At 41.6% G+C, this 18,654-nt stretch overlaps 1 protein-coding gene across 1 annotated transcript in view; it reads left to right on the top strand.

Annotated features, from left to right (window-relative positions):
• LOC124804710 (von Willebrand factor A domain-containing protein 8) overlaps window positions 1–18,654 on the top strand; it is a 256,617-nt gene that overhangs the window by 32,371 nt on the left and 205,592 nt on the right. The window contains exons 5-6 of the mRNA XM_047264969.1: window positions 16,471–16,638; window positions 17,213–17,377. Of these exons, the coding sequence (XP_047120925.1) occupies window positions 16,471–16,638; window positions 17,213–17,377 (333 nt within the window). The remainder of the gene's footprint in view (window positions 1–16,470; window positions 16,639–17,212; window positions 17,378–18,654) is intronic.

Here is an 18,654-nt window from a genome sequence, read left to right as displayed (position 1 = left end):
TAAGTTTGGCAGTAATATTCGATCTTTGGCAAAAACATTTGACAGTCGGCAACAGAAACCAAAACATTGCATTAAAACAAGCATTCAGTACATAGTGCTGTGGAATGCGGAAAAAACAGCAAATTGGCGCTCATAGGAAGAAGAACAACACCAAAAATGCAACAGGAGCGTAATATGTAAGAAACTGTCTACACAACCTGTAAGTACAGTTCAAAACATTACCACTTAATAGGAAATACCAACCACCAGAACTGTTTATAACCTATAGGCACAGTGACAAAAATGTAAATAAAATAGCTAACATATGTACATATTCCAGGCCACTGATGATGCCTTGCAGAAAATAAAGGCGAAACGCGTATGGCACTAAAATTGTGTTTTATTCAGTTGCTGTCAGACGGTCCATAAGTGAAAATTATCAATATACCGTAGTATCAATTTTACATTTTGTAAGTGTAAGAACAAGGAATTTTTAATATTCTGTGACGATTTTAGCCAAAATCTCTTGTGGCACACATCTGTTGTAGCTGAGGTGACTTTCATGGGCCAATTTGAAGCTGTTTGCTGGCTTGATAGACTACAAGTGTCCTGTACCGATTTGTCCACTGTAACTTCACCTACACCATTTTAGTATGTTGTATACATTTATTGTATAAACCCTGTATATTGCTTTATATCCTCTTTACATTATATGTTAACAAGTTTTAATTTAAGTTTTCTTTCCCCATGGCACATGGGTGTAAGTGTATGAATCAGTGTCCTATTTAACAGTTCAGCTTCAAATATCTTTCAGTACTTCATTAGAGTGCCTGCTTCAGAGTATTATTGTTCAACAAGTCATGTGTGGTTTATCTTTTAACCTGTATTTATCAGACCAGAAGGAGAAATTTGAAAAATATTACAGAAAAAATTATACACTATTAAATACAAAAGATAACTGAAGCATTTTAAATGAGTAGAGAAATATGTGTATGAAGAGCATGCTTGCAACTGGACTTCCACATTGACAGTTTGGCCTGAGGTAGTAGGCTTTTACAACATCTTTTGTCTAATGGAATTTGATATTTTGACAAAATTAACTGTCCTTTATCCTGAAGAAGTTGTAACTCGAACTCATCATTTGAAGTGTAATCTTCATGCTCTGTCATCAACAAAGTAAACTAACTGCAAATTTTTGTTTATTTGTGCAATGGACCTGTTGATTGATGACATTAACTCATCATCAGTAGAATAGAACAGATTTTTTTTTTTTTTTTTAAAAAAATTTGTCTTTCAGTATTTTTCATACAATTGGCTTTGTCAAAGTTTACAGCAGTGTCAAGTTATGTACAATAATCAATTACGTATATAGAAAATAAAATAGAAAATAGCTACTAGCATCTTTAAGAACTAAAAGATTTCCTTTATCGCTTGGGGGGGGGGGGGTGAGTTTCTAGGTATTCTTCAGTTGAATAGAATTCACTGTATTTTAGCCAAGTTTGTAATATGCTGGTACTGTATGGGCTGAATGTGATACCGAGTGCAAAATAGTCTTCAGTTTTGGAAGTGCTTAGCTTGTGTATTGATTCATGAATGATACTTGAAATAATTAGGGTCCACATAAATCTCTCACTTGTTTGTTTAGCATGAGCTTTCGCACCCAATGTAGAATTATTGAGTGGAGTGGTAGTGCTGGCAATATCTGCAAAACATTCATTGAGTGTGTCACTGTCAATGGGGATACTGTTTTCTTCATTGATATTATTAATTTCCCTTTTGATGATACTCTAGGCAGCTTTATATTTATTTTTGGAATTTAAAATGTCCTCATCATTTGCAGTGCACCTAGCAGTTTTTAAATGCCGGAGTTTTCTCGTATTTATGCAATTTTTCTTGTCCTGATCAGTTTTATGAGACATATCTTTTAGAATTAATGGCAGTATCTGAGTTTGTTCAGTTGTGGAGTGTACCACTTGTTGATGTGATGCTACTTATCTGCCATATCAGTTCTATGAGGTTCATTCAAATGAAACCTGGTCAGTGCATCTATTCTTGCCTTACGCGTAAGGTTGCACCACGTAACTGCGGGTATGGTGGCGCCATCTATGGTAGAGAGACTGACACATGTGTACTGTTTGATGTTGCATACCGCCAGTGTGGTTTCATGCCGAAGAGAAGGTGGTCACACAAGTTATCGTCCACTACCGAACATGCAGGCAAAAAAGCAGGAACAATGAGGAGGGATTCGATTTTTGGTGGCGGAGGGGGCTGGAGGCTGTCAAATGCATCGACGGATGAAGGCTGTGTACAGCGAGTACAGTGTTGTGGAATGGCACAGATGATTCCTTGAGGGACGCAAGTCAGTCTGAAAAATCTATGCGCAGTGGTTTCCCCACCAGCTGACCGCCGAACAGTTCAATACTCGAGTGCCGCTGTCTTTGAGTCATCTGTAATGTTATTATGAGGAGGAATACGGCTTTCTGTCGCATATTGTCACAAGTGATGAAACATGGTGTCCCCATTTTGAACTGTAAAGCAAGCATCAGTGCAAGCAGTGGAAACATTCAACTTCACCCCTTCCAAAAAAATCAAAGGCCGTGCACACCAGTTCTGGTAAGATCATGATGTTCTATTTTGACCACAAGGGGTCGCTGCTTGTTGAGTTCCTGGAATGGGGAACTACCATCAATGCTCAGCGTTATCAAGCCACTTTACAGAACTTTAGATGAGCCATCAAGTTGAAATGCCGAGCCATGATGTCCAAGCGTTATCCTCCTGCATGATAATGCCTGCCCACACACTGCCAATGGGGTGAAGATGACACTGCAGCAGTTTCGGTGGGAAACTCTGGAACATCCACTGTACAGTCCTGACCTTTCACTGTGTGACTTTCATGTGTTTGGACCTATAAAACAAGCTATTGCCGTACATCGATTCACAACGGATGACAAAGTGTGTGACTGGGTCCAGGCCTGTATCCGACAGCAGCCTACTAGCTTCTACGGGGATGGAACTGACCAGCTAGTGTCTCGAGGGGATAAATGTGCCAACAGTTTTGGTGACTATTTTCGATTAAGTGTACTGTGTATAACTACGTTTTTGAATTAATTAATTTGTAACCATTACTGTTCACTAGTGACCAGGTTTCATTTGAATGCCCCTTATATATCTGTTCATTACAGAGGGGCATGTCTTTTCTACTATGCACTTAATCTCTGTCAGGAAACTGGGAAAGCATTTTGTTGTTATTCATTATATGAACCAAACCATTTCCTTTAACTGGTCTATCATATTGTGTACATTGGTTTCTCCTAGTAGTCTATATGTCACTTCTCTTCCTCCAGTATCGAGAGGTGAATTTTTGGTTTAGCCCTGCGTGATCTGGTATTCCAAATTCTATAATGTCACATTCAAGAGTGTCTCTGTGGGTATTACTAATTTGTTATCAAGAACTGAATTTCAGTTTGGTGGACATTTTTTCTCTTTGTACTTATATTTACATTAATATCACCTACAGTTACAACTTTATGCTGTTTGTATTCAGACAACTTATATTGTCTCTCTTTTACTTCCTTGGTATTAAAGTGTTTTGATTTTAATGTAAGATGTGGTTGGGGTCATTTGGAAAAAGGTAAAGGTTATTTTATACACTGTTGGCATTGCGTATATTCTGCATGCATGTAAGTGCGATAATCAGAGATGCTACGCAGGCAAAAATAATAGTAAAAATTGGTACAATTTTCCTTGTAATGGTTTAATTACATTATCCAAAGTCGTGGCTAGCCCAAAGATACCGAGCGAGGTGGCACAGTGGTTAGCACACTGGACTCGCATTCGGGAGGACGACGGTTCAATCCCGTCTCCGGCCATCCTGATTTAGGTTTTCCGTGATTTCCCTAAATCGTTTCAGGCAAATGCCGGGATGGTTCCTTTGAAAGGGCACGGCCGATTTCCTTCCCAATCCTTCCCTAACCCGAGCTTGCGCTCCGTCTCTAATGACCTCGTTGTCGACGGGACGTTAAACACTAACCGCCACCACCACCAAAAGATAATCAGAAGTAGCATAAAACTATTACTATTATTGCCCAGTAAATTAACTGTTGTGAAGAGAGAGGCGATATAACCACCTGTGTGGTTTCACTTATATCGTACTGGCTTCAGTTTGGTTAAGCATTTACTTGACAGTAATAAATTCAATTGCAAACTCAAAGATATTGTGAAGGAAACATAAGCTTTGTTGCCTACTGCAGTTAAATTTATCCAAGCAATTCTGTAACAATTTTGATAAAATGAACTTTGCAAATATTAATGCTTTAAAATTATTATCAGTATTCAAAGTATATTTTATGTTAACATGAGGGTGAAGCCCAGTATTTAATATTTTAATTAAATCCCACATAATGGCCGTCTGTGCGCCATTATGACAAATGAAGGCCAGATGAGCAACCATCTACAAAACTCACTTTAAATAATTATTTTCACATAGCTATTTCCCCAGGGAGGGTGAGAGTTTGAATAAGAACAGGAGCATTTCACTTTTTACCATATACTGTAACAGAAAATATGTACATCAAATACTTAGTGTTTTGGAACAGCTAAGCAACTTAATTCTTCAATAGTAGAGACCAAAGTAGTGTTAAATCTTTGAACCAACTCTTTTTAACATTAATGAGACAGGATTTCCAAGGTTACAAAGAATGTCTTTACATTGTTTAGTTATTCTTTGATACTAAAATACATTTTAATTGACATTTTTAGCACAAAAAATATCATATTAATGAGTTGTAGGTTTATAATTATCTGTGGAAAACACGGATCTATTTCAGACTCTTTCACACAGTGTTCATTGATACACAAAACACTGCAATTAATTGTATCAAGCCAGTATTGCAGTTCATGTGAATGAGGAGGATACTGTTATTAATAAAGGAGGGTACTTTGATTTCATTGGGCCTTGCATGTTCATTTATTTTCACTGGGTGATTGAAAGCAGCACAATTATCTGAATGAATTAGTCCGCTGCAGTTCCCTCTTAACGTAGTTTCTACCCTTCCTTCCCTTGCAATGCCATTTTTCATTTAAAAAAAAGAGGAGGAAGAAGAAACACCAGACACCTTAACATGTACCGAAAGACTATCTTTTAAAACAAGTCTGTTGTGTTCGCAAATTTCATTTATAATGTTGTTTATCTCTTGACACAGAAATTTCTTGCCATGGTAATTTGGACGTTCACCATGTTCAGTATGCAGGGTTTTTTGTAGTCAAGGAGAGGATGCAGATTTATGTGCAGAAATGAAAGACATGGGAGTTTTGCAATAGAGACCTGCATCTCTCTCTCTCCTACCAACAACCCATAATCATAGCATACCAAACAAACAAGCAAGAAATGCCTTGCCTCACATGCTAACTGTTGTGGACTGACAAGACAGCCAGTCCACAGTGACGGGTAACCAAAAGGCACGCGCTTAAACTCACGCAGGCTGGCGTGAGGTCTGAAACAGGATACGTAATGAATGCTATAAAGAAAAGTACGTAGCTGCTGGAATACTTAACTTTAATCCACAATTGGTGACATTGGTCTTGTTACTGTACACGCTTCATTAGATACATAGCAAAGGATAAATGGCGCCTTGCTAGGTCGTAGCAATTGACTTAGCTGAAGGCTATGCTAACTATCGTCTTGGCAAATGAGACCGTAATTCCCAGTGAACCTTTCCTAGCAACGTCGGCTGTACAACTGGGGCGAGTGCTAGTAAGTCTCTCTAGACCTGCCGTGTGGCGGCGCTCGGTCTGCAATCACTGACAGTGGCGACACGCGGGTCCATCGTATACTAGCGGACCGCGGCCGATTTAAAAGGCTACCACCTAGCAAGTGTGGTGTCTGGCGGGGACACCACATTCCTCCCCCGCAAATCGGCGGACGGTTGTGTTATAAGGCTTCTGCCTGCCGTGGGGAGGACCCCATGTTGACGTATGCGACGAGGTGGGGAGCCTAACAACAGGTGAGGCTGTGCCACCTGCACCCGGCCATTCGGTCCGAGGGGAGCTAGGAAACGCCTGAAAACCTAGTCCAGGGTGCACGCCAACATGCAGTATATGCGCCCGTAGATAGTCAGGAGGGGCCGAAGGGTCGATCTTCATTGAGTCGGAGCACCTGACGGGCGAAGACGTCATCTGGTCCGGAGCGGGCAAGAGTTCCACGTCGGAGGACAGCTGGTCACGGAAAGCGATCAACGGCGCGTGACCCAGGGAGGCGCCCGGCGGCAGCAGCGACGCGTCCTCTGCGGGCGGCGGCGGTGGGATAACAGGCGGCGGCGGCGGGATAACAGGCGGCGGCGGCGGGATAACAGGTGGCGGCGGCGGCGGCGGCGGCGGCGCGTCGCCATGGGGCAAAATGGAAGGCAGCGTCGGTAACACCTGGGGATGAGGCGAGCCAGTAGATGGGTCCCCAACGCTGTGAACCGCGATAGTTGCGATAGTATACAATGTCGCCTGGAGCAAAAGCAGACGTCTGCCGCTGCACTAGAACCTGATGCAGCGGGTGCAGCAAAGACATCAAGGTTCGATGAGGACGACCGTGCAACAACTCAGCCGGCGAGCGACCATCTCGGGGCTGAGAGCGATATGAGGACAAGAAGAGCAACAACGCGTCCTCCTGAGATTGCGAGTCTTTCAACTTCAACATCTGTGACTTGAAAGTCCGGACCAATCGTTCAGCGGCACCGTTTGACTGAGGCGAAAACGGCGCGGATGTCAGATGTTGAATACCATTGGCCTTGCAGAATGACTGAAATTCTGCAGACATGAATTGTGGGCCATTGTTGGAAACAACAGTCTGTGGAAGACCTTCAATGCAAAAGATAGTGGACAACACTTGGATGGTGGCAGAAGACGTCGTGGAAGACATCCGGACAACAAAAGGAAAATTACTGAAGGAATCGACAACAACCAACCATCGAGCATTCCAGAATGGACCAGCAAAATCGATGTGTAAGTGTTGCCAAGGGGAAGTGGCTTTCGGCCATGCAAAGAAATTCCGCGGCGGTGCGGATTGTTGTTCGGCACACGCCATGCAAGAAGAGCACATTTTCGTAATCGCAGCATCGATTCCGAACCATGTACAGTGCCGACGAGCAAGATGTTTCGTTCGCACTATACCCCAATGTCCTTGGTGGAGAAGCCGTAAGACAGAGAACTGTAACGAACGTAGGACCATGACTCTGGACTGATCATTATCAGAACGCAACAACAAAACACCACGTCGAAAAAAAAGTCTCTCCTTGTGAGCAAAAAATCGGCGAACCAACGGATCCTCGATCCGTGACTTTGACAAGGGCCATTGCATAGCAACAAAACGCAAAATGGTAGCAAGGACAGGGTCAGCAGCTGTGGCTGTAGTTACACGACGAAAATCAATCGGAAACGATTCGACCACCTCATCGGTTTCCGAATCAATGAACATGCAAGCAATTTCGGAAGAATCGAATGCTCTATCCTCAGCTACAGGCAAACGGGACAACGCATTGGCGTTTCCGTGCTTAGCAATGGACCGATACAAGATATCGTAGCGGTACTGTGAGAGGAAAATAGACCAGCGAATGAATTTCTGTGGTGTACGTGGAGGTACAGGCTTGTTCGGATGAAAAAGCGATGTCAAAGGTTTGTGGTCTGTGATGATGGTAAAGTGACGACCTTACAAGAAATCATGAAACATAGTAACACCAAATATGAGAGCCAAAGCTTCTTTCTCGATCTGTGAATAATTGCGTTGCGCAGACGAGAGCAATTTGGACGCAAAGGCAATAGGGCGATCATGCAAGCCATCTTTGTGCGCAAGCACAGCACCGATCCTGAAATCCGATGCATCTACCATCAACAAAAGGGGTTTCCGGGGATCGAATGGCGTAAGGCAAGTATTAGAAAGCAACGCCGATTTCAACTGGCGAAAGGCGCGTTCGCTTTCCGTCGTCCAGACAAACGGAACACCTTTACGGCGTAAGCTATGAAGCGGAGCTGAAATGGAAGAGGCATTGCGCAGAAAGCGATGATAGTAATTTATTTTACCCAGCACACTCTGTAGCTGCTTCAAATTCCGCGGCGAAGGCAAGTCTTGTATGGCACGGAGGTGCTCTGGACTCGGATGTATGCCTTGGGCATTGATTACATGTCCCAAATATGGTAAGTCACGAGCAAAAAACACACATTTGTCCTTCCGCAAGCGAAGACCATTTTGTCGCAAGACCTGAAATAATGTTCGGAGGTTGGCTAAATGTTCTTCTTCTGTCCTTCCGGAGATCACAATATCGTCCAGATAGTTTGCTGTAGTAGGGACCGACGCACAAACAGTTTGTAGATACTGCTGAAACAATGCGGGGGCGGATGCACACCCGAATGGCAGTCGTTTGAATCGGTACAAACCAAGATGCGTGTTAACCACCAAAACGCACTGGGATTCGTCGTCCACTGGTATTTGCAAGTACGCATCTGCTAGGTCCAACTTCGAAAAATATTTACCCGGGCACAGTTTGTCAAAAAGATCTTCCGGGCGGGGTAAAGGATAAGTTGCAATCACTAGTTGTGGATTCACCGTTACCTTGAAGTCCACACAAAGTCTCAATTTACCGGAAGGTTTTGGCAAAATTACTAAGGGTGATGCCCAGAGAGAAGCCTGCACACGTTCAATCACACCTTGCGATTCCAAATCGTGTAATGTTCTTGCTACCTCATCACGCAATGCGTGGGGAACATTGCGCGCTCTGAAAAATTTCGGTTGCACATTTACTTTCAGTTCCAAATGTGCTTCATAGTTCTTAGCGCAAACAAGGCCCGGTGCAAAAATGTCTGCATATTCTTCACATAGACGAGAAACACTGGTTGAAGGCACAGTCTGGTTCACTGATAGGACCTGATTGACTATAGACAAGTTAAACAACTGAAATAAATCTAAACCAAACAAGTTCACTGCAGAAGAAGAACGAAGAACGTAAAATGACACAAGTTTTGTTTGTCCCTTGTATGTTGCAAGAAGGCTGCACTGTCCTAGCACAGGGATATGCTGTCCGGAATAACTATTTAACTTAACATTGGCGGCACGCAACGGAGGTGTGCCCAGTTGTTTGTACGTGTCTGTATTGATCAATGAAACTGCAGCTCCGGTATCGAGCTGGAATGGGATCACGTTGCCATTAATGTCCAAGTCTACAAAAGGTTTATTGTCCTGCTGACGACAAGAGCGACTGTCCCGTGCAACGTGAACAGACACTGGTACAGAAGCACTTGCGACTTGACGTGATTTCCGGCGACGTCGACGCACACTTTGTGTGGGATGAACACAGTCACTGTTAGAGGGATTGGCACTGGGCGGAGTGGAATTAACTACATGAACGTCCATGGGTGAAGGTTCACGAGCCTGAGTATTCTCGGTTCGATTCCGGCATGAAGCAAAGGGCCTGGAATCGTTGTGAGTGTCCGATCTGAGCTTTTTCTGGCAAACACTCTGAACATGTCCTTTTTTATTATAGAAAAAGCAAATAGCTTGGTGTGACGGGCAATTCTCACGCGAATGTCTAGTAGCACACCGCAGGCATGACTGTAGTACTGCATTTACATGCTGGCGCGGGACACGTGGTTGCGCGGACGTGCGCGAGGGCTGTTTACAGTTCCGTGCAGCTCGCCCGGCGGGCCGGTTAATGTGACACACAGCTGATGAAGTTTCAAATGATTCCTGAGCAAAGTCAAGTGTGTCTTGCCTATCCAATATGTCTATCACTTGTTGAAGGGAGGGATTGACTAGTTTCAAAATTTGCTCCCGTATACGAACATCAGAAATGTTCTGTGCAATTGCATCACGCACCATAGTATCTGAATAAGGGAGTCCACATTCACACTCAAAAGCACAATCCCTTGTAAGGCCTTGCAACGTTGCAACCCACTCCCGATTACTTTGACCGGCCGTACGTTTGTTACGAAAGAACGTATACCGTTTTGCAACTACATTGACTGATTCCTTGAAATATGCATCTACGGCAGACAAAATTTCGTCGTAGGACAGAGTTGCTACGTCGCGTCGGGGAAATAATTTCACTATCACACGGTACGTTTGCACCCCTACACACGACAATAAGTGAGGCTGCCGCTCGTTACCTTGAATTCTGTAGGCGGCGAGATGAAATCCAAACTGGCGTGACCACTCTGTCCAGGTTTCCATCGCCACATCAAAGTGTCGAAACGGTGGTGCAACTGCATGTTGTGGGTGCGGTAGCGGTGGAGCGGCGACGGCCGCATCGTTTTGCATTGCACGTTGACCCTGGACGAGCTGTCCAAGGGCATCCAATAAGGCCTGCGTCTGCTGATTCTGCAAGCGATAAAATTCGGACAGTATATCTGGAGATTGTGGCGAAGCCATGACACAAGTAATCTAAGCAAGTAAAAAAGAACAAGACCCTGTTTTTACTCGTCGCCAAAAATGTTGTGGACTGACAAGACAGCCAGTCCACAGTGACGGGTAACCGAAAGGCACGCTCTTAAACTCACGCTGGCTGGTGTGAGGTCTGAAACGGGATACATAATGAATGCTATAAATAAAAGTACATAGCTGCTGGAATACTTAACTTTAATCCACAATTGGTGACATTGGTCTTGTTACTGTACATGCTTCATTAGATACATAGCAAAGGATAAATGGCGCCTTGCTAGGTCGTAGCAATTGACTTAGCTGAAGGCTATGCTAACTATCGTCTCGGCAAATGAGACCATAATTCTCAGTGAACCTTTCCTAGCAACGTCGGCTGTACAACTGGGGCGAGTGCTAGTAAGTCTCTCTAGACCTGCCGTGTGGCGGCGCTCGGTCTGCAATTACTGACAGTGGCGACACGCGGGTCCGTCGTATACTAGCGGACCGCGGCCGATTTAAAAGGCTACCACCTAGCAAGTGTGGTGTCTGGCTGTGACACCACACTAACTTTCCATATTACTGAAACATCTAATATGGTTTTCCTGCATGTTGGTTGTTATAAATACTGACTGATATAGCCAGTGTAGTCCTCAGTTCGCACGGACTGAAACCAAATAGTCTTTTTCTTGCCTGAGGACAACACACACATTGTCATTATCAGCTAGAATGACAAAAAATTGAGATAAAATGGTGAAATCATTTGTCTAAAAGTATGAAATAAAATAGATAAGAGTAACATTGATATGACTTTGGATGATGCTGTAAAAAATGTACAGCAAATGAGATGTCAATTCAGAATGCACATTCTCATTCCTATTATTTGAAGGATTATCTATTGAAAAATTTTTGAGGCTGAAAAATTGTTGGAACTTTTTTGCACACCTTCAGGAATAGGTGATAGAAATATGTGAAGGTCACACAACAGCAAACTGCAAGCTCTACACGGTCCCCCAGACAAACATCCTCTGGTACTCTTTAAGATTGTCCACATATGTAGCTGAGTGGTTGGTGCAGCTGGCTACCATATAGAGAATCTGGGTTCAGCTCCCAGATGATCAGATGATCTCATTGCTTGAGGATGACATGGCAATTGGTTGGTCCTTATTGGATTGCCTGTGGCCAGAATTGCAATGCTTTTTCATTAAAATACCAAGACTCACAATGATCTTTAAATTCTCAATTGGCACCTCATTTGTTGTGCATGATTCCATGCATCATTCAAAGGTATGTCAAATGTTTCTCTAATCTGTTTTATTTCTTACTTTTAGACAAATCATCTTACTAGTTGTCTGACTATTTTTAGAGTTTCGTACCTCAGTTGGTAAAAGCGGAACCCTTACAAATCACTTTGTTGTCTGCCTGTCCGTCCATCCATCCATCCATCCATCCAACTGATCAGAACTCTTTTTCTCAAGTATGGGTAGACTTATTAAGCTGAAATTTTTCTCCTATATTAAGATCTATGGTCCCTTGGTGATGTAAAAAATTGAAGCTTCTAAGTCAATGCAGTCGAAAGATCCAGCCATTTATGTCACATATTTTATGTCCTCAAACTCACTCACGAAAACCTACAGTGGCCTTTGACCTATAATCATGAAATTTACCAAGAAACAAGATTTCACACTACAACCAAAGGAAAAAATCCAAAAATTGTTAATTTGCACTTAGATCACACGAAAAAAGTTATTTGTTATCAGAATGTGTGTCTGTCCAACTGTTAAGATCTCTTTTTCTCGGAAACAGGTGGACATGTCAAGTTGGAATATATGTCACATACTAATGTCTATGGCCCCTTGGTGGTATAATAAATTTACCAAGAAACAAGATTTCACGCTACAACCAAAGGAAAAAATCCAAAAATTGTTAATTTGCACTTAGATCACACGAAAAAAAAGTTATTTGTTATCAGAATGTGTGTCTGTTCATCTGTTAAGATATCTTTTTCTCAGAAACAGGTGGACATGTCAAGTTGGAATATATGTCACATACTAAGGTCTATGGCCCCTTGATGGTATAATAAACGTTAGCTTCTAAGTCAATGCAGTCAAAAGATACTGCCATTTATATCATATTTTGATACTCACAAACTCACTCATCAAAATCTACAAGGTTGTTCTCATTGATGTAGAATTGTGAAATTTTCGAAGAAGCTAAGTTTCATAGTACAATCATAGGGAAAAGTCTAAAAATTATTGAAACTTCCTGGCAGATTAAAACTGCAGGAGAGCTTGTGGAAGTTTGGAAGGTAGGAGACGAGGTACTGGCAGAAGTAAAGCTGTGAGGATGGGTCATGAGTCGTGCTTGGGTAGCTCAGATGGTAGAGCAAAGTTCCTGAGTTCGAGTCTCGGTCCGCAAACAGTTTTAATCTGCCAGTAAGTTTCATATCAGTGCACACTTCTTTGCAGAGTGAAAATTTCATTCTGAAAATTATTAATTTGTAATCGTTACTCACCATATAGTGGAGAAGTTGGGTTTCAGACAGGCGGCACAACAAAAAGACTACTGATCACATAAGCTTTCAGCCAGAAAGCCTTCTTCAAAGTAGACAAACACACACACACACACACACACACACACACACACACACACACACACACACACACATATATATATATATTCACAAAAATTGAGCTCACATACACGTGACCAATGTCTCTGGCTGCTGGAGCGACTGCAAGCAACTGCGCATGATGGGAGAAGCAATTTGGGTGGCTGGGATAGCTGGAGCAGGGAGGGGGATGCAGAGCAAGGTACAGGTGAGAGCCAGTAAAGTGGTTTTTGTGGGAGCATACATGGACAAGGTGGAGAGAGGGTTGGGAGGTTAGATGGCGAGGAGGGGGCGGAAAAGAGGGGAGTAAAAAGACTGTGGATGCGCTTGTGGAATAATTGGTTGTGGAGAACAGAGAAAGGAATAGGTGGGTGAAAGACAATGACTAACAAAAGTTGAGGCCAAAAGGGTTAGGGGAACATGGGATCTACTGCAGGGAGAGTTACCACCTGCGCAATTCAGAAAAGCTGGTTTTGATAGTAAGGATCCAGATGGCACGGGCTGTGAAACAGTCCTTGAAATGAAGAATGTCGTGTTGGGCAGCGTGCTCAGCTGTTTCTTGACCACAGTTTGTCGGTGGCCATTCCTGCGGATGGACAGCATGTTAGCTGTCATGCCCATGTAGAGTGAAGTACAGTAGTTGCAGCTTAGCTTGTAGATCTCATGACTGCTTTTGCAGGTAGCCCGGCCTTTGATAAGGTAGTAGGTGATGCTTGTACCAGACTGGACTAGGTGGTGGTGGGAGGGTTTGTGGGACAGGTCTTGCATCTAGGTTTATTACAGTGATATGAACCATGAGGCAGGAGGTTGGGAGTAGGGGTTGTGTAGGGATGGATGAGGATGTTGTGTAGGTTCAGTGGGCAGCGGAATACCACTGTGGGAGAGGTTGGGAGGATATTGGATAGGAGATTCCTTATTTCAGGGCATGAGATGTAGTTGAAACCCTGGTGGATAGTGTGATTCAGTTGCTTCAGTCCTGAGTGCACTGCAATACGTTGCAACAAGATAAAGGTGCTTACATTTAAAAAATGAATGCCCATTATGTTATTTATAGGGAATCATGCTTTCATTAACTCAAACATTTGACCAATGACATGTTAAAATAAGTTAGGTCTTTCTGAGAATGTAATTAGCTGATCATATCATGTAGGCTTGCTTAGCTTGTATGTATATTAAACATCTATGAAGCATACCATCCTATAATGTCTCATGCAGCAGGAGAAGATTAGGTAGGTGGAAAATTATGCCCGAGCCTGTGACCTAAAGTCCAGGAAGTGTGTGTTAAAAGTAGTTAACAATCTGTAGCCACCATATGTCTAGGTTGCCTTCCAGTGAGACCTGCCATCAGTGCAACTGAATTTATGTTGGGTAGTACAACAAAAATTACTGTTGCATGCTGTGAATGTATGCTGATATATTCTAAAAGCCAAGATATTTGTTGACACTGTTGAGTACATCAAGACGAATCTTCATGAAATTACAGCCTTCTTTCAACAAGATTTCTTGTGCTCTAAGAGAAGAGTGGCAGTCACATAAAATACCTGTGAAAAGCCGTTTGCTCTATAGATAATAAAACCTCTTAATATAAAGGATGTTGATAACCAAGATGTTGAGCACCCTAAACAAATAACAACATCTTTAATAGGACATAATAGCTCCTACTTCTTGTACATACAAATATATCACAGACAGAGTCATGACCAATTTTTCATGGTGAACTGAAGGTTATGGATTTGGCAGTTATGTTGAGCTGTGTTTCTGTTTATGTATGGATGGGGATTTCCTCATAATACGGACGTACGAGAACAGCTTCATCACACGAATAGTGCATATTTTAGTATAGAGTCCACAGTGAAATTGGATTGGGACAAGAAGTCACTTTTTATGGATGAGACAAATGCTGTATGTTTTAAATAGGCCCATAGAGTTTTGAATCACGATAGTAATAGTATCTACAACCAAATTCGCAACTTAGTGCTCAACCTCTTTGCATTTACATATGTCTGTCTGTGTATGTGTGGATGGATGTGTGTGTGTGTGTGTGTGTGTGTGTGTGTGTGTGTGTGTGTGTGTGTGTGTGTCTGTGTCTGTGCGCGCGCGCGGTCCCTCTGCCTTTCGTTTTTCCCTCGCCTTCCCTCTTTCCTGATGAAGCAACCGTTTGTTGTGAAAGCTTGAATTTTGTGTGTATGTTTGTGTTTGTTTGTGTGTCTATCGACCTGCCAGCGCTTTTGTTTGGTAAGTGTCATCATCTTTGTTTTTAGATATATTTTTCCCACATGGAATGTTTCCCTCTATTATATATATATATATATATATAAAAAAACAAAGATGAGGTGACTTACCGAACAAAAGCGCTGGCAGGTCGATAGACACACAAACAAACACAAACATACACACAAAATTCAAGCTTTCGCAACAAACTGTGGCCTCATCAGGAAAGAGGGAAGGAGAGGGGAAGACGAAAGGAAGTGGGTTTTAAGGGAGAGGGTAAGGAGTCATTCCAATCCCGGGAGCGGAAAGACTTACCTTAGGGGGAAAAAAGGACAGGTATATATATATATATATATATATATATATATATATATATATATATATATATATATATATATAGATGAGGTGACTTACCGAACAAAAACGCTGGCAGGTCGATAGACACACAAACAAACACAAACATACACACAAAATTCAAGCTTTCGCAACAAATTGTTGCCTCATCAGGAAAGAGGGAAGGAGAGGGGAAGACGAAAGGAAGTGGGTTTTAAAGGAGAGGGTAAGGAGTCATTCCAATCCCGGGAGCGGAAAGACTTACCTTAGGGGGAAAAAAGGACAGGTATACACTCGCACACACGCACATATCCATCCACACATACAGACACAAGCAGACATATTTAAAGACCACGTGGAATGTTTCCTTCCATTATATATATATATATATATATATATATATATATATATATATATATATATATATATATATATATATATATATGAAACTACCCAGTAGATTTCGACAACCACCATATATAACTGCTCAAAATGTAAAATGCTGGAAAAGTATTAGTCTGGACAGGATTATCCAAGTTGTTTATAAAAGATTATGAATGTTGTACATGCAAATTTATCAATTTCCTTGCATGTGATACACACTTCTTCTTGAGCTGTAATAGTAATGTTACACAAAAGCACAGAAAATGGGACAGTACACGCCCACATTTTTCAACCACGGTCATTGTGGCAGTGTTACATGCTATTCTGAGATCTGAATACATTAATTTACGCAACTACTGCTTGGTAGACATCTTCTTAAGTTTTTAACATACAGACTTGCTCCATAGTACGAATGCCCAACAATTAAGTCTTGGCTGTAACTGAGATGATTGGATCATGGGCTTAAATTTAGTGTGTTTGTGACGGCTCACATTAATTGTCCTGCAGTAGCATTGTGGTGTAACAGACGTTGTCCTACATCTTAGTTTCTCTTTTGTCGTAGAGTGCAGTAAGAGCAGCCATTAAAGGACGAATACTTGTCTTGGAGGGCATTGAAAAAGCTGAGCGGAATGTTCTGCCTGTGCTGAACAATTTGCTGGAGAACAGGGAAATGCATCTTGAAGATGGACGATTCTTAATACCAGCAGATCGTTATGATAAGCTTCTTAAGGTAAAAGCATCATTTGAAAAACTCATTGGTATTGTGGATAATGTAAATTTAATTATCATTAACAATACTACTAAACATGTAATTTCATTGACTTTTTTATGATAATAATTGACAAGGAGACATTCTCTAGCAAAGTTGTAGCCAGAAAAAAAGAAAAAAAAGGCCGTACATGTTCAAACTACATTTGCCACATATGGTTGCATCCTCCATAGGGATGTATGAAAATTGCTTGTGAAGAAATGCGGTGATGGACTCTTCCTTGAATCAGTCTATTTTCAGCGCAGTTTCAACACTGCAAGTATTACTCTGGTACTTGTAAGCTAAGATGTAGCACTATTAATGATTCTGGTTTCATGGCTCTGGAACCATTGTGGAGATACTCCAACATTGCCTGCTCTGTCAGGTTTGGATTAATTATTCTTTTGTATTCTGTTAAATTACTTCATTGAGCCTAACATCAGTTATTGTGAAAAGAAATCAATTCCTAGTTTTCATTCTGTGGCATCTTGCTAAGATGTATGGGCATTATATCTGATTATAGCCAGATATTATCTTATTTTGCATTTAATTATAGGAACACAGTCAGGAAGAGCTCGACCGTTGGCAGTTGGTGCGAGTGAGTGAAGACTTTCGTGTTGTAGCACTGGGTCTTCCTGTACCACGTTATGTTGGAAATCCTCTAGATCCACCTTTAAGATCACGTTTTCAGGCTAGAGATATAGGAAACCGCAGCTTCAAGGTATGAGCAGAGCAGCCTATACATATGTATCAATCTTTACTGTATCTTTGTAGTAAAGCTTTATTTTCTTTTATTGAATTAATTGCTGTCATATGAATTTAAACAATGGAATGAGTAAAATAATGTCAAACTGTTTAGTGGAGACAATGATCAGTAGACAGACACATAAACCAGGTCTTTAACAATATTAGCCAGCTTAAAAACACACACACACACACACACACACACACACACACACACGGCTTTGGCTGAGGTAAACATTAAAGAGACAAGGGTAAGGAAGCTTCCCCAAGAGCTACTCGGAAAAGAGGATAGGAATATAATGAGCCATTTGGGCACTGAAATCACTGACAGTAACTCTAGGTGACTAAATACCAGACTATTCCTCAGTAGTATGGTTACTAATTTAATGTGTGTTTATATGTACATGAATTTATTAAATGGAATTCTTTTCTTGGTAGGTTGGATTTTATCTGACAATACAAAAGCAGAGAAAAAATATTTTTTTGTTATGTCTTGTAGCTTTGAATGTAGTACATTTGATGTTATTGGGTTGTGGCTCTGTTTTGGTGGCCTTCTGGGACTTAAGTATGCATGGAGTGTACCATATGTTTTGAACATCCTAGAAATGCTAAATTTTATATTTGTTTGTGTAACAGGGCACTTGCAGTCATGAGATATTAAAAAAATGTCCAATAAAATAAGGTTGTGCAGGAAAAATTTAACAACATAATATATGTGAGGAAAAATGGTGTTATAAGATATTAGTCAAGAGAAAAAATTAGAAATGCTGAAGAGAATTTTCAGGCAACAGAGTTCTTGTTGGGCTCAATGTGGTTGCCATGAGAAATGAAGCTCTTCAGAATAAATACATGACATATTTAATACAATTTAACAAGTTTGAGAGTAGAATAACAGTCCAAAGATTAAAATGATCTGACTTCAGCTAGGATGTTGATATCAGTACCATTTTTATCAAAATGCATAAAGTATTTAATGTAGATCAGACTGTTTTTTGAAATAGTGCCCCATGGGAAATGGGCACCTGCAAACCAATGTCAGCTTTCATACAGGCAGGTGCAGGGTATATAGCCTAACTACCATGTGGCCATATTGCGTGGCATTCATGCCTTGTTGTGTTGCATGCGTGAGCTGTTTGCCCACCCCCGGCTCCAGGTGCTCGGCTGAGATGTACCGTCATATTAGCTATGGCCCAGCAGTCTGACTGCCCGCAACCGATTTATTTGCCCTCTTCTGTGTGGGCAATCGAGATATAA

The sequence above is a fragment of the Schistocerca piceifrons genome, chromosome 7 (assembly GCF_021461385.2).
Source record: "Schistocerca piceifrons isolate TAMUIC-IGC-003096 chromosome 7, iqSchPice1.1, whole genome shotgun sequence".
NCBI classification, from domain to species: domain Eukaryota; kingdom Metazoa; phylum Arthropoda; class Insecta; order Orthoptera; family Acrididae; genus Schistocerca; species Schistocerca piceifrons.
Note: the sequence above shows the minus strand (reverse complement) of the source record. Positions and strands in the feature narration are given on the sequence as shown.